Source organism: Myxine glutinosa, chromosome 6, assembly GCF_964187855.1.
Source record: "Myxine glutinosa chromosome 6, kmMyxGlut1.1, whole genome shotgun sequence".
In the NCBI taxonomy this organism is placed as follows: domain Eukaryota; kingdom Metazoa; phylum Chordata; class Myxini; order Myxiniformes; family Myxinidae; genus Myxine; species Myxine glutinosa.
This window is the reverse complement of record NC_136266.1, coordinates 155888351-155903952: the sequence shown is the minus strand read 5'-3', so window position 1 is coordinate 155903952 and position 15602 is coordinate 155888351. Positions and strand designations below refer to the sequence as shown.

Genomic DNA, 15602 nt, shown 5'->3' with positions numbered 1-15602 from the left:
TTTATGATTGAAGACAGGTCGTTGTTAAATCAACTGACATGGTTGTACCACAGGGCTCGATGGTAACTTTTTATTTGCTTTCCATTTGCCTACTGTGCAAGTATGAGAAAAACGAAGTTGCCTGAACCCCATTTTAACTTTACCAAACTGTTTTATTCCCCTGCTTAAAAAGGCCTTTTATAGATTGTTCTCTGTAAGAAGTAGAGACAAAACACAACAACATGCATTTTAAGGCCATTTTCCCTGCTAGAGCAGGGGTTAGCCTTGCGGTCCCCATGACAATCTTCTCCGTCTTGCCCTATTTTCTGCATCTCTCCTCGTGGAACCCCCTTGCCCGCATTTCTTCTTCCACCATCTTTAGCCAAGTCTTTCTCGGTCTTCCACGTCCTCTACTTCCTTCAACATTCATTTCCATCACTTTTCTCAACCAGTCACTTTCATCCTTCCTCAACACATGACCAAACCATCTCAACCTGTTCCTCTTCACAGCATCAATCACAGGCTCTATTCCCATCATTTTTCGCAATTCATAATTTGTCTTCCTCTCTCTCAACGATACTCCGCACATCCATCGAACCATTCGCATTTCCACCCTTTCCAACCTTCGTTGCTGCTCGACGTTCATTACCCATGTCTCGCTCCCATAAATCATAACACTTCTCACACATGCAGCATACACCTTTCCCTTCAGCTTCAACGACACTCCCCTCCTCATCAGCACGCCACTCAGTTCCCGAAACTTCTTCCATGCACATCTCACTCTAGCAACCGTTGCCGAGTCTGATCCACCTTCTCCATTCAGTATGTCTCCGAGGTAGCAAAATGTTTTCGCACCTTCCAGCTTCACGCCGTCTCCAAGATCCAACTCAACATTTCCTCCATGTGCAGCTCCCTCTGTGCACACCTTACATTTGAATGTAGCTGCCACACTGGTTAATGACCCTCTCAGACCACTACATTTTTGATGAACCCACTCAGCGCACATTGTACATTGAATGGAGTTCACTCTGACACCCTTCCTGCACACAGCACAGGGCCACTTCCCAGTTCTTTCCACCTCACCACATGCTTTACCACTTGCCATCACCTTCGTCTTTCCGATATTCACCTTCAGACCTTTTGTCTCCATACATTCCTTCCACCCTGTTCAACTTTTCCTTCAGTCCATCCATACTTTCCGCAATCAACACCAGATCATCTGCATACAACAACTCCCACGGTAAACCCTCCTTTACGTTCTGAGCCAGCACCGCCATCACAGCTACAAATAGTAGTGGACTTAGTACCGACCCCTGATGCACTCCCACCTTCACCTCAAACTCACCACTGTTCCCGTCCTTCGTCCTTACAGCTGAGCGCGCTCTTTTGTACATTGCCATCACTACTCTGATCAACCATTCCTCCACTCCTAACTTCCTCATTGCCCATGTCAATACTTTGCGTGGAACCCTAGCGAATGCTTTCTCCAGATCAACAAACCCAAGAAACAACTTCTTCCTCTTCTTCACGTACTTCTCCTGCAACTGCCTCACAATAAAAAGCGCGTCTTTCGTTCCTCTTCCTGGCATTAATCCAAACTGCATTTCGTCGATCTTTACTTTCTTCCTTATCCTCCTCTCCAACACCCTTTCCAATACCTTCATTCCATGCTCCAATAACTTTATCGCTCGGTACGAGCCACACTCTTAGAGAGTCACCTTTCCCCTTGTATAGAGGGATGAGGGTACTCAGTTCCCAAACCACTGGAATGTGGCCTTCTTTCACCGCCAGATTACAGATCTCTGTCATTCTCTTCACACCCCAACTTCCTGCTGCCTTCAACATATCTCCCACAACTCCCGTCGGCCGTCCTGCTTTTCTACTCTTCATTGCTTTTATCGCTTCCTCAACTTCCTTCTCAGTTATCTTCTCTGCCGGTCCTAAAACTTGGTTACTCTCTATGTTGCCATCCCATTCATTCTCTGTATTCAACAGCATTTCCATATATCTTTTCCATCTTCCTTTAATTCCATCTGGGTCCACAACGATTTATCCCACTTCATCCTTCAAGCAACTCACCCCCATCACATCACACCTCTCTTTCGCTATCTGCTTTGCAATCCTGAATACCGCTCTCTGACCCTCTTCCAAATCCAAGCGTTCTCCGAACATTTTCCTACATGCCTCCTGCGCCTTTGCTGCCTCTTTCTTTGCAGCCTTCTTGGCTGCCTTATAACTTTCATGCTCTTCCTTTTCTGCCCCCGTACCCTTCACCTTCTGCCACTCCTTGAACTTCTTCCTCTTCTCGTCAATCTTCTTTCCAACTTCATCATCCCACCACCATGTTTCCGAGTGCCTCGGTGGTCCTTTTGTCCATCCACATACCTCACCAACGGCTCCCAACAGACTAGCTTTCATTGACATCCAACCACTTTCAAGCTCAACCACATCATCCTCTACCCTACTCAGCCTCTCTTTTAATGCCTCCCTTACTGTCACCTCTTTCAACCTCCACACCTTCATTCTCGGTTGGTACTTCCCCCCGCCGAGCTCTCCTCGCACCTTTCACCCTTATGTCGCAGACAACCAAGTGGTGCTGTGAAACAGCCTCCTCCCCCAGGATCACCTTTGTGTCCCGGAGGTGCCCCCTATCTCGCCTGCACACCATCAGGTAGTCAACGGTTGTCGTCGAACCCACCTGACGTGTATGGAACAAGCTTATTATCCTCTTTCTGGAACTGAGTATTACAAATCAACAAATCAGCTCCATCAGCAAACTCCAAAATCCTTTCACCTTCTCCATTTCTCTCGCCATATCCGTAACCCCCATGAACTCCCTCAAAACCATCCATACTCCTTCCCACATGTCCATTTAGGTCTCCTCCTACCACAACAACTTCCTCATCTTTCACGTTTTCCATCAGCTTCTCTATCGCACACCAGAACTTGTCCTTCTCTTCATCGCTTCGACCAACCTGCGGAGCATATCCCGAGATGACGTTCACCAAGAGCTTTCCAATCATCATTTTCACCATCATCAACCTATCACTCACTCTAGTCACACTCACCACACTGTCTACAAATTCCTCAGAAAACAGGACACCAACACCATTCACGCCCTCCAGGCAACCTTGCCACACAAACTTGTATTTCTGTCCCTGCCTACCCTTCACCATTCTCACACCACTTCCCTTCCATCTCGTCTCTTGCACACAACATATGTCCACTCTTCTTCTGACCAATACTTCCACCACTTCTCCTGATCTCCCTGTCATTGTCCCTACATTCCACGTCCCAAACCTCAGAAACCGATCTCCACTTCGGGCTGTACCTTGCCCATATGTAGTTGTAATTGTCATGGTTCTCTTTTTGAGGCAATTTTTTTTTATGGCCGGATGCCCTTCCTGACGCCAACCCTCTTAGTCGTCTCTTACGACACGCAGGGATACGGTGTACCTATTCTAAATCCACGGTACACACTGGGAAACGTTTAAAACATGGAAATTCTGGGGGGAGTGTGGGGGGGAATCACGGCTGCGGGGGCCCCATCAGCACCACGCCGCGTTTGCCCGGTCAGCACCACGTTTGCCCGGTCAGCACCACACCACGTTTGCCCGGTCAGCACCACGGCGGCCCGGTCAGCACCACACCACGTTTGCCCGGTCAGCACCACGTTTTCTCGGTCAGCACCACGTTTTCTCGGTCAGCACCACGGCGGCCCGGTCAGCACCACGGCGGCCCGGTCAGCACCACACCACGTTTGCCCGGTCAGCACCACGGTTGCCCGGTCAGCACCACACCACGTTTGCCCGGTCAGCACCACGGCGGCCCGGTCAGCACCACACCCTTGGAAAAGACTTCGATGCTGTGGAGAGATCGAAGCAAGTGTCCTTGCTCGAGCGGACCGGAAGCGGAAGCCTGTAAGAAGTATATAGTATATAGAGTATAAGAAGTATATAGAGTACTATATTTTTCATACCAGCTATTTTATAGAGATAAACAAAAACAAATTAATTAAACTGAATTTTACAAACTCTTAGATTCTTTGACACATAGTAAGCTGTTTTACTTTGTAAAAAACAATAGTTCCCAATCACTGTGAATTAATAAAATTGACATTTTAATGATACACAAATACCAAACTGTTCAGATCGATACAAGTAGATTTTCTTTCTGAGTTCCTTTTTTCTGAGTCACTCTGCCTCGAGTTCTGTTGGTGCGTTTGCACACTTTCCACCGTGTTCTAGCTCTTCCTCAACTATATATTTGCAAAAAGGAGTGTCAAAACACCTTCAAGACTAAATCCATTGTTGCGTTCGAGATGTCGATGACAGGAAATTGTGACAACGTGTCTTCATTAATTTCTTTTAAATGAGACGACGGAGATGATTTGATAGAGCCTTTACAGTGGTCTGGGCACGCGTCCACACTTTCAAAACCCAGATATGCACTTGGCAATATATCTACTCTTACCCTGGCATGTACTTTGCCAAAGGGAATTTTTCTTCAGTCAAAAATTCCTCGAGTCAAAATAGCTCAAATTCTCAAAATATTCCCTTTTCGTAATTACCTGCATCACTGAAGGTGGACGGAGGTTATGGTTTCACCTCTGTCTGTCTGTTTAGTTGTCTGTGAGCACGATGTGTCATAAAGTTACGGCCTAATTTGGATGAAACTTGGTGGACAGGTTGGGTGTGTGGCAATGATTAAATGATTCAATTATTGTGAAGATCCAAATTTGGATCCGGATACGAGAAATTTTTATACTTTTATGGTGATTCTTCACCATTGAGAGATGGGGCCAAAAACAATATATAAAACGATGTTTCAAAAATTTATGGACGGATTACAACAAAACTTGGTGGACACCTAACTTGGGTGTGTGACAAGGACAAGTTGATTAGATTTTGGTGAAGATCCAGATCCGGCCTGTTCAGCCTGGCAGAGGTATGCACTCTGAGTGATGTTCTGGTTATGCCTCTGCCGACAGTCGCCAGAGGAATTATGTTTTCAGGTTGTCCGTCCGGTTGTCCATCCGTCCGTTTGTCCGTGATAAGTGTTCGTTGCCGCTATAACTTGAGAACGGCTAAAGGGATCTTGGTCAAACTTGGCACAGGTATGTATAATGAGGTAAAGATGAACTGATTCGATTTTGGGATCACTCGGCCAAACGTCAGAGGTCATGTTTGGTAAAAAATACTGTTACCGCGATAACTTGTGAACCAGTGATGGGATTCTGGCCAAATTTGGTACACTGACGTAGAATGATGTAAATATGAACCAGTTAGATTTTGGGGTTGAGAGGTCAAAGGTCAAAGTCTGTAATAGGTCTATAACTTGAGAACTGCTGAAGTGATCTAATTCAAACTTAGTACAGGTATGTATGATATTGTAAAGATTAAGTGATTAGATTCTGGGGTCATAGGTCAAAGGTCAAAGTCTGTAATAGGTCTATAACTTGAGAATGGCTGAAGTGATCCAATTCAAATTTGGTACGGGTATGTATAATGATGTAAATATTAAATGATTAGAATTTGGGGTCAAGAGGTCAAAGGTCAAAGTCTGTAATAGGTCTATAACTCGAGAATGGCTGAAGTGATCTAATTCAAACTTGGTACAGATGTGTATAATGATGTAAAGATTAACTGATTAGATTTTGGGGTTCTGTGATCAAAGGTCAGAGGTCATGTCAGGTAAACATGTAAGAACTTGTGAACAGCTGAAGGGATTTAAATTAAAACTTGGTAAAGGTATGTATAATGATGTAAACATGAACTGATTAAATTTTGAGGTCAATAAGTCAAAGGTCAGAAGTCATGTCAGGTTAAAATGTGCTAACTTGGGCACAGCTAAATGGATTGAAATCAAACTTGACACAAGTATTATAATAATGTAATAACGTGGGTGGAGGCATAGCAATCGACGTCATGATGTCGGAGTGTCGTTCTAGTTTAGATTGTTTTTGTTGGGGACAGTTGAGCCAGCATGTTCTATCGTTTTTGTTGATGACTCAATCCCACAAGAAAAAAATTTCTGCTTCGTTGAACAAATTTGATCACTCATTTTCCGAGTCTCTAACAGTGCCAAAGCTCGTGAAACAAACTCTTCAAGCAAATTAGCATACAGGAATCCTATCTTGCAATAACATTGATCCATCTTCAGAATCTCACAACACCATTGGTTGTTCGTAATCGTGGGAGCTTCCACTGCCATTGCTTCCTCTTTAGATTTTGGTTTTCTCTGATGTAATACAAAAATAATTCCTTTTCACTTTTGTGAACTTTAAACCATTTGTATCTATTTTTCCACCTTTCAAGTGAAGGATGCTGTCAGGCAGGCAAATCAATGTCCCCACCCAAGAACGCCCTTTGACTCAAATTTAATTTTGCTGCAAAAATATGCTCGGCTGCGTTCTAGTTTTTAGATACCTCAAATGATTGGTTCACGAGTTATCAAGTGACCACTATATTCGTCATGTGTGTGCGTCTGTCTGTGTGTCTGTGTGTCTGTCTGTCCGCAGCATAACTACCCGATGATATCATCCGATCTTGATGAAACTTGGGTGGGAGGTTGATATCATGATCTAGTTGTGTCCTGCCTAGAGTGGGCGTATTGCGCACATTGTGGGCAGAGCCACGCCCGAAAAAGATGTCTTTTTAGGGGGTAATCGACTTCAAGCTACATCTTCTCCAAGGGGTTTGGTGGAATCTGACAGGGATTTCGATATTTGGTTCGGCCAATGTCGTGTCTCGCCCCACGGAGCTCGATTTTTCATGATTTTTTTTTTCATTTGTTTATTTATTTATTTATTATTATTTTTTCCCATGATTTTTTCGCCGAATTTTCGGTATTGTGTGGCTAACTAACCTCATAACTGATTATACATTATTTTCTATCTCATTTCAAGGTCAGTAACCTTCGTTTTGACATTTCCGGGCCTGGCCTGTCCGGCCCTGTTTCGGTTACAGTCCGTCCTTTGTCATTGAATACCGCTCGCTCGTGAACCATCGTCGTCTCCTGACTTGTCATTCTTATGACTGAAAAATGTAGTTGCTGGTTAATAAATATAACGAAAGCTCATCAAAGTTAAGATTCCCGTACCAGATTTGTCCTGCCTTTATGTTATACTTTCTTCCCTGTGTTGTTGATTGTGTTTTTACACCTTCTCATGTTTTATCCTTTTCTTGTTGCTCTTGTCTTGTCAAATTTGTGTTAGTTTCTCTGGCCTTGGCTAGAAAGCTTGCCGCATCAGACTTGGATCTCACATCTGATTTCTCTTTTATCCTGCGTTTACTACTTTCACAGTTCTTGACTTTCTATTGTACTTAGCTTTTAAAGTCTGAAAACAAATCAGCTGAATTCGGAGTATTGTTAGTTCAATTTGGAGGTATTAAGAATGAATGACATGAGGGATGAACAAAGAAAGGCAATAGCAGGCAGAGTGAGTTGATATTTTTAAAGTTACATAGAATTATTTTTGTTGAAGTGAAGAGGGGAAATAAAATAGAAAGTTGAGTGTGAAAGGAGAATACTTTGGATAAGGAAAAGCCAAACGAAGCATGTGTCAGATCAGAGACAGAATGAGTACGCTCCAAGCTGACACCTTGGGGGATGAAAGGGGCCGAGGGAGAGGAGGGAGCGATAGGCCAGAAGCTCACAAGGACAATAATTTGATAATACACACCAACAAGGTAAGGTTTTGACATGGAGATTGGATGAAACCCAATCACCAATACAGAGATGAAACGACAACTGAAAGACAAGATGGATCTGGTCCAGAAATCTCAGCTCTGATGAACTGAAAGGAGACAAGTATGAACCAACGTCCAACATGTTCACACTCAGATGACAAATTGATCATGTTTTTGTATTGTATCGAATTATCTGCTATCTTTCAACTATCATCTTTGCTTTGAAAAATAGTTCCTAGCGTTAATCACTGACTTGTTAAACGTGTGTGTATGCTTTTTGTTTGTCGTGTTGTGTTTTTGTTTTTGTTTTTTGGGGGGGGGGGTTGTTTGTGTTTTTTGTGTTTTGTGTGGTTTTGTGTTTGGATTTTGTATGTTTTTGTGTTTTTTATGTTTTCCATGTTTTTTGTGTTTTGTTTGTGTTTTTTTCGTGTGTTTTCATGTTTTTTGTGTTTGTGTGCATAAGCGCACACTGAAAATGGCCATGTATTTTCAAATATGAGTTCAACTTGTAGGATGTGGGACATGCTAACAACTTATAACATTTCTTCATTTCATCTTTGATTAGCAAGCACTGCAGTCGATGTATGTGTCTCATCCAATCTCATGTAAGTAAAACACTGCAGTAGTTTCGAATCACCTGCTGTAACAGCTAATGCTTATGACGAGTTGTTTGATCATTGCAGTCGTTTTTGTCTGCATGAAATCCTCCTTTTTTGTGCATGTTTTTTCCCCTTTGTAGCGAGGAGAGGAAAGACCCCTTGGTGGCCCTATCTCATGAGTTTGGAGGTTCCAAACGAAATGCGCTTCTGAAGTGGTGTCAAAAGAAAACTGAGGGTTATCAGGTATGTCGAGCTGCTCTGTCCGATACACTTGTCTTACCCTTTCTTGAAAATGTCGTGATTAAGTATGTGAAAGTTTTCTTGCCAAATTGGACAACACACTGTTGAATACAAAACCCATCAGAAAGGCAATTCCTTCCAATTCATATTAACTCAATTCTCATTTCACTGCCACGTTATGAAAACCTAACTTCCATGATAGCATTTGAACTGCTTATATCTGATCTTGTAACGGTTTTAGCTCCCCTAAATAGCATTAACTAATGCAATTTACCTGTTGTCATACTCAAAATATGTTTATAGGCCTGGGGCTCTGAATAGATACAGTTTGAAGTGGCACAATCTTTTAGACAAATCTGGCTGCTAAATGGATCTCTTTCCTACAAAATAAAACACTGAACACTTGGTTTTACTGCTAAATGAAAAAAAAGATGTTGTGGTCATTCATATGCTGGTTTCTTGGCTGCGTCATCTCCTGGAGGGGGGGGGGGGGGTGGCTCTGCCACCGACTCAGTTCCCCCTTCCCCACACCACCCCCCCCCCCCCCCATCCCCAATCCTGGTAAGCTGGTACTCATTTTGCAGACCTCGGAAGGATGGCAGGCTGAGTCAACCCACTATGTGTTAATTCCACACCATGACAGGGTTTAAAACTCAGGACCCTAAGATCTAAAGCCAGCCATCTTAACCGTCAAGCCAACACCAGGCTTTAAGAAAAGATGGTCATTCCTTAATTGTTTGCATGAATCTTTAATGGCTTGCTTTTGAAACAGGTGCTATTGAAATGTCATTGAAAGTGTCGTTGAACAGTGAAGTCATATTTTGCACATGTATAAGTTTCAGGCTTGTGTTGAATTGACTCTTCAGCTCTGGCCCAAGGATCGGTAAGTTGCTATTCCCAGTGCATTTGACATGATGACAATGGCTTCCTGGCAGTGCTTTGTTTGTTTACCTGTCATGGAAATTTCTTGTACAGATTGTCAATGGGCACGGCGTCCCAAAAGTCACTGTGAACCTCTACCAAATTCCATGTAAACAATGAAAAGCAGCCCCATTATTAATACTAGAAATGGCCGACGTGATGTTTGACATGGGTATGACGTCAGCAACACGTCAGCCTTTTGTGTTCTTCGAAGCCAGTTGTTTTTGAGAAGTAACTGGATTCAGTTCTAAGATGGTTTTGCCGCTTGAGGCACGAGTTTTTTTTTTTTTTTTTTTTTTGGTGGGACATGTGTTTCATAGTGCAGGTGAATATACTGAGAGGGCAGGAGTTTGGGGAAAAAAAGTTTCCCGGCACTGATGTTCCACGTGGTATAACACTGTACGGGAGTTAGTTTTCAAATTTCATAAAACCGGTTCAGTTGCGGATGCCTCACGACCTGGCAGGCGCTTCAGTGTTATCAGATGAGAAAGTTAATGATACTTCGGTTTACATATTAAGAAGCCCGATGAAATCGGTTCATAAGTTGTCACAGCAGGCAGGCGTCTCACATAGCAGTACATGCAGATCAGTGAAAGAAACGTCCCCATCTCCATCCATACAAAGTAACAGCTGCTCTCCCCTCTGGGCTGGTGCTCCTGCCTCACACCTAGCTCGTCTTCACGCTGTTGAAACCAAAGCGTTCAGAATCATTGGAATCTCCCGCGATGACGCTATCTCCGAGGGCCTTTCACTTACTCACCGCAGGCAGGTTGGTGGTCTTTCCGTCTTCTACCGACTCCTCTCCGGCCTTGCTCCCCCAGCTCTCTCTGGGCTCTCCCCCAAATATTCCTACAGGTCGCACAAGATCTGCCTGCAACCCTCTTATGGTTAAACTGCCAAAATCAACACTCTCTGCTCACCTTCACTCCTTCATTCCTCTTTTCTCCCGCCTCTGGAACAAACTCCCTCACTCTCTTCAATCCCACTCCTCCCTCCAGGTCTTTAAAACGGCTGTTCACCACCATCTCTTATCTTCCCCAATCCAAAACCTTGATCTTTTCTACCCCTGCTAATTTCACCCCAAATCCACTTTTTTGAGGTGCCGACTTCTTTCCTGGAAGTCCTTGGTGTCCTTGCGTTTTATAGCTATCCTGCCTCCCCCCAGGCCCTCTCCCTCCCACACATCTCCCGATGTCCCTGCTCTCAAATGTTGTGTTTGTGTGCTTCCTCCCCTTCTCTCCCCATCTTGTCGACCGCTCCCCTTTTTATATACTTTGTTTGCTTGCTTGTTTGATTTGTTTGTTTGATAAATGTTTGCTCTTTCACGAGCCTCGACTCTGTATCCAAAGAAAAAAAAAAAAAAAAAAAGCTGTGCATGAACTGCAAGAAAGGGACTACATAAAGCATTCCAATTGCTGCAAATGGCTGCAAGACTTTACTACCGCTAATGGAGATGATATTATGGAAGTCATCTTTTTCTCAGGTGAGGCTTGGTTCCATTTACCTGACTGTCTGGACAGCCAAAACAGCCGTGTTTGGTCAGCAGAAAATTCACGCGCGATATTGGAGTCACCGTTGAATGATGTGGAGGTTCGTGTTCTACCCTTCAATTAGGCAGCTGAATGAATATAAAAATTAGCAATGCATATATTTTCAACAGGGCAGTGCCACTGCGCTACTCCCTCTGCTTGTGGCTCCATGATGCTGCTCTGCGACGCGTTTGCAGCCAGATCACTGTATTCTCCCGACCTTTCACCTCTAGAGTTTTATCTTTGGGGAGCAACGAAAGGCGCTGTTTATAAATATAATCCCCACAGTCTTCAATAACTCCAGGAAGCCATCACCGATTCCATCAACGATATTTCTCAGGCTGAGTTGATTTTGTGTCTTCACGAATATGCCAGTACATGTCAATGGTTTTCTCCGTGCACGTGGATGCCATTTTCAATACTAATTGTAAAGGCAAAATTGATTTCTTAACCAATTTATGGCCAAAGTGTTTTGAATTGGAAATATTGGTTCACGGGTTATCAAACAGAGTGACCACTATATTCGTCATGGGTGTGTGTCTGTCTGTCTGTCCGCAGCCTAACTACCCGATGATATCATCTGATCTTGATGAAACTTGGGTGGGAGGTTGATATCATGATCTAGTTGTGTCCTGCCTAGAGTGGGCGGATTGCTACGCCACAGGCATGCTGCGAAAAAGATGTCTTTTTAGGGGGTAATCAAGTTCAAGCTACATCTTCTCCGCGGGAGTTGGTGGAATCTGACAGGGGTTTCGGTATTTGGTTAGGCCAATGTCATGTGTCTAGCCCCACGGAGCTCGATTTTTCATTTTCGCCCCAAGGTCAAGGTCACAAGGTCACGAAATTTAGAAAAGTCGATTTTTGATGGTTTTATTACATTGTTCGCTTCCTGATAGGGTGAAATGTCGTACATGATCTTATATTATCACATACATCATGAAATACAAGTTTTCCAACAAATTTCAGAACCTTTGACCTTTAAAGGTCACAAAGGTCAAATTTTCAAAGTTGTCAGAATCGAACCGAATTTTCGGTATTGTGTAGCTAACTAACCTCGTAACTGTTTATACATTATTTTCTATCTCATTTCAAGGTCAGTAACCTTCGTTTTATTTCAAGGACACAAAGGTCAAATTTTCAAAGTTGTCGGAATCGAACCGAATTTTCGGTATTGTGTGGATGACTAGTTTGTCTAATATAGTACAGCCCGACCGAATATCGTCACTTCGTGGCTGCTTCCGCCGCCGGAATCCAGCACGGCTTGGGCGATTTTGCCCCTGTTTGCAGAACACCCAGTGAGGCCTTCATCGGGGCCGAGCGAGCAAGGCTTCCGCCGCCGAAATCCAACGCGGCTTGGGCGATTTTGCCCCTGTTTGGAGAACACCCAGCTGGGCCTTCATCGGGGCCGAGCGAGCAAGGGCGTGTCGGGGCCTGGTTTGCGCCATTGACCGGGTGGTTCACACCAACCGGAGCTGTTTTCGGATGACGTGCTGATGTCCTTGGACTTCGCGCCAGGCTCCGGGCCGACCGGGCCGACGTGGTATGGTGCTGACTGGGCCGACGCGGTGTGGTGCTGACCGGGTCGACGCGGTGTGGTGCTGACCGGGTCGACGCGGTGTGGTGCTGACCGGGTCGACGCGGTGTGGTGCTGACCGGGTCGACGCGGTGTGGTGCTGACCGGGTCGACGCGGTGTGGTGCTGACCGGGTCAACGCGGTGTGGTGCTGACCGGGTCGACGCGGTGTGGTGCTGACCGGGTCGACGCGGTGTGGTGCTGACCGGGCCGACGCGGTGTGGTGCTGACCGGGCCGACGCGGTGTGGTGCTGACCGGGCCGACGCGGTGTGGTGCTGACCGGGCCGACGCGGTGTGGTGCTGACCGGGCCGACGCGGTGTGGTGCTGATCGGGCCGACGCGGTGTGGTGCTGACCGGGCCGACGCGGTGTGGTGCTGACCGGGCCGACGTGGTGTGGTGCTGACCGGGCCGACGCGGTGTGGTGCTGACCGGGCCGACGCGTTGTGGTGCTGACCGGGCCGCCGTGGCGTGGTGCTGACCGGGCCGACGCGGCGTGGTGCTGACCGGGCCGACGCGGCGTGGTGCTGACCGGGCCGCCGCGGCATGGTGCTGACCGGGCCGCCGTGGCGTGGTGCTGACCGGGCCGACGTGGCGTGGTGCTGACCGGGCCGCCGTGGCGTGGTGCTGACCGGGCCGACGTGGCGTGGTGCTGACCGGGCCGCCGTGGCGTGGTGCTGACCGGGCCGCCGTGGCGTGGTGCTGACCGGGCCGCCCTGGCGTGGTGCTGACCGGGCCGCCGTGGCGTGGTGCTGACCGGGCCGCCGTGGCGTGGTGCTGACCGGGCCGCCGTGGCGTGGTGCTGACCGGGCCGCCGCGGCGTGGTGCTGACCGGGCCGACGCGGCGTGGTGTTGACCGGGCCGACGTGGCGTGGTGCTGACCGGGCCCCCGCAGCCGTGGTGCTGACGCCGCCCCTCCCTCCCCCCCCCCCCCCCCCCCAATTTACATGTTTTAAACGTTTCCTGGTGTGTACCCTGGTTTTATATAGGTACACCGTACCCCTGCGTGTCGTAAGAGGCGACTAAAAGGGCTGGCGTCAGGAAGGGCATCCGGCCATAAAAACATTGCCTCAAAAAGAGAACCATGTGCCATTACCATTACCATGTGCCATGTGCCATAAAAAGAGAACCATTACAACTACATATGGGCAGGGTAGATCGGTTTCTGAGGTTTGGGACATGGAATGTCGGGACAATGACAGGGAGATCAGGAGAAGTGGTGGAAGTATTGGTCAGAAGAAGAGTGGACATATGTTGTGTGCAAGAGACGAGATGGAAGGGAAGTGGTGTGAGAATGGTGAAGGGTAGGCAGGGACAGAAATACAAGTGTGTGTGGCAAGGGTGCCCGGAGGGCGTGAATGGTGTTGGTGTCCTGTTTTCTGAGTAGTTTGTAGACAGTGTGGTGAGTGTGACTAGAGTGAGTGATAGGTTGATGATGGTGAAAATGATGATTGGAAAGCTCTTGGTGAATGTCATCTCGGGATATGCTCCGCAGGTTGGTCGGAGCGATGAAGAGAAGGACAAGTTCTGGTGTGCGATGGAGAAGCTGATGGAAAACGTGAAAGATGAGGAAGTTGTTGTGGTAGGAGTGGACCTAAATGGACATGTGGGAAGGAGTATGGACGGTTTTGAGGGAGTTCATGGGGGTTACGGATATGGTGTGAGAAATGGAGAAGGTGAAAGGATTTTGGAGTTTGCTGATGGAGCTGATTTGTTGATTTGTAATACTCAGTTCCAGAAAGAGGATAATAAACTTGTTACATACACGTCAGGTGGGTCGACGACGACCGTTGACTACCTGATGGTGCGTAGGCGAGATAGGGGGCACCTCCGGGACACAAAGGTGATCCCAGGGGAGGAGGCTGTTTCACAGCACCACTTGGTTGTCTGCGACATAAGGGTGAAATGTGCGAGGAGACCTCGGCGAGTGAAGTACCAACCGAGAATGAAGGTGTGGTGGTTGAAAGAGGTGACAGTAAGGGAGGCATTAAAAGAGAGGCTGAGTAGGGTAGAGGATGATGTGGTTGAGCTTGAAAGTGGTTGGATGTCAATGAAAGATTGTCTGTTGGGAGCCGTTGGTGAGGTATGTGGATGGACAAAAGGACCACCGAGGCACTCGGAAACATGGTGGTGGGATGATGAAGTTGGAAAGAGGATTGACGAGAAGAGGAAGAAGTTCAAGGAGTGGCAGAAGGCGAAGGGTACGGGAGCAGAAAAAGCAGAGCATGAAAGTTATAAGGCAGCCAAGAAGGCTGCAAAGAAAGAGGTAGCAAAGGCGCAGGAGGCGTGTAGGAAAATGTTCGGAGAATGCTTGGATTCGGAAGAGGGTCAGAGAGCGGTATTCAGGATTGCAAAGCAGATAGCGAAAGAGAGGTGTGATGTGATGGGGTTGAGTTGCTTGAAGGATGAAGTGGGACAAATCGTTATGGACCCAGATGGAATTAAAGGAAGATGGAAAAGATATATGGAAATGCTGTTGAATACAGAGAATGAATGGAATGGCAACATCGAGAGTAACCCAGTTTTAGGAACGGCAGAGAAGATAACTGAGGAGGAAGTTGAGGAAGCGATAAAAGCAATGAAGAGTAGAAAAGCGGGAGGGCCGACTGGAGTTGTGGGAGATATGTTGAAGGCAGCAGGAAGTTGGGGTGTGAAGAGAATGACAGAGATCTGTAAGCTGGTGGTGAAAGAAGGCCGCATTCCAGTGGATTGGGAACTGAGTACCCTCGTCTCTCTATACAAGGGGAAAGGTGACCCTCTGGAGTGTGGCTCGTACCGAGCGATACAGTTATTGGAGCATGGAATGAAGGTATTGGAAAGGGTGTTGGAGAGGAGGATAAGGAAGAAGGTGAAGATCGACGCAATGCAGTTTGGATTTATGCCAGGAAGAGGAATGACACACGCGCTCTTTTTTGTGAGGCAGTTGCAGGAGAAGTACATGGAGAAGAGGAAGAAGTTGTTTCTTGGGTTTGTTGATCTGGAGAAAGCATTCAATAGGGTTCCATGCGAAGTATTGACATGGGCATTCAGGAAGTTCGGAGTGGAGGAATGGTTGATCAGAGTAGTGATGGC

The 15602-nt window shown here is 46.6% G+C and overlaps 1 protein-coding gene across 1 annotated transcript in view; it reads left to right on the top strand.

Annotated features, from left to right (window-relative positions):
* Positions 1-15602, top strand: part of SPECC1L (sperm antigen with calponin homology and coiled-coil domains 1 like) — a 128843-nt gene that overhangs the window by 83796 nt on the left and 29445 nt on the right. The window contains exon 14 of the mRNA XM_068118814.2: positions 8410-8512. Coding sequence (XP_067974915.2) covers positions 8410-8512 — 103 coding nt within the window. The remainder of the gene's footprint in view (positions 1-8409; positions 8513-15602) is intronic.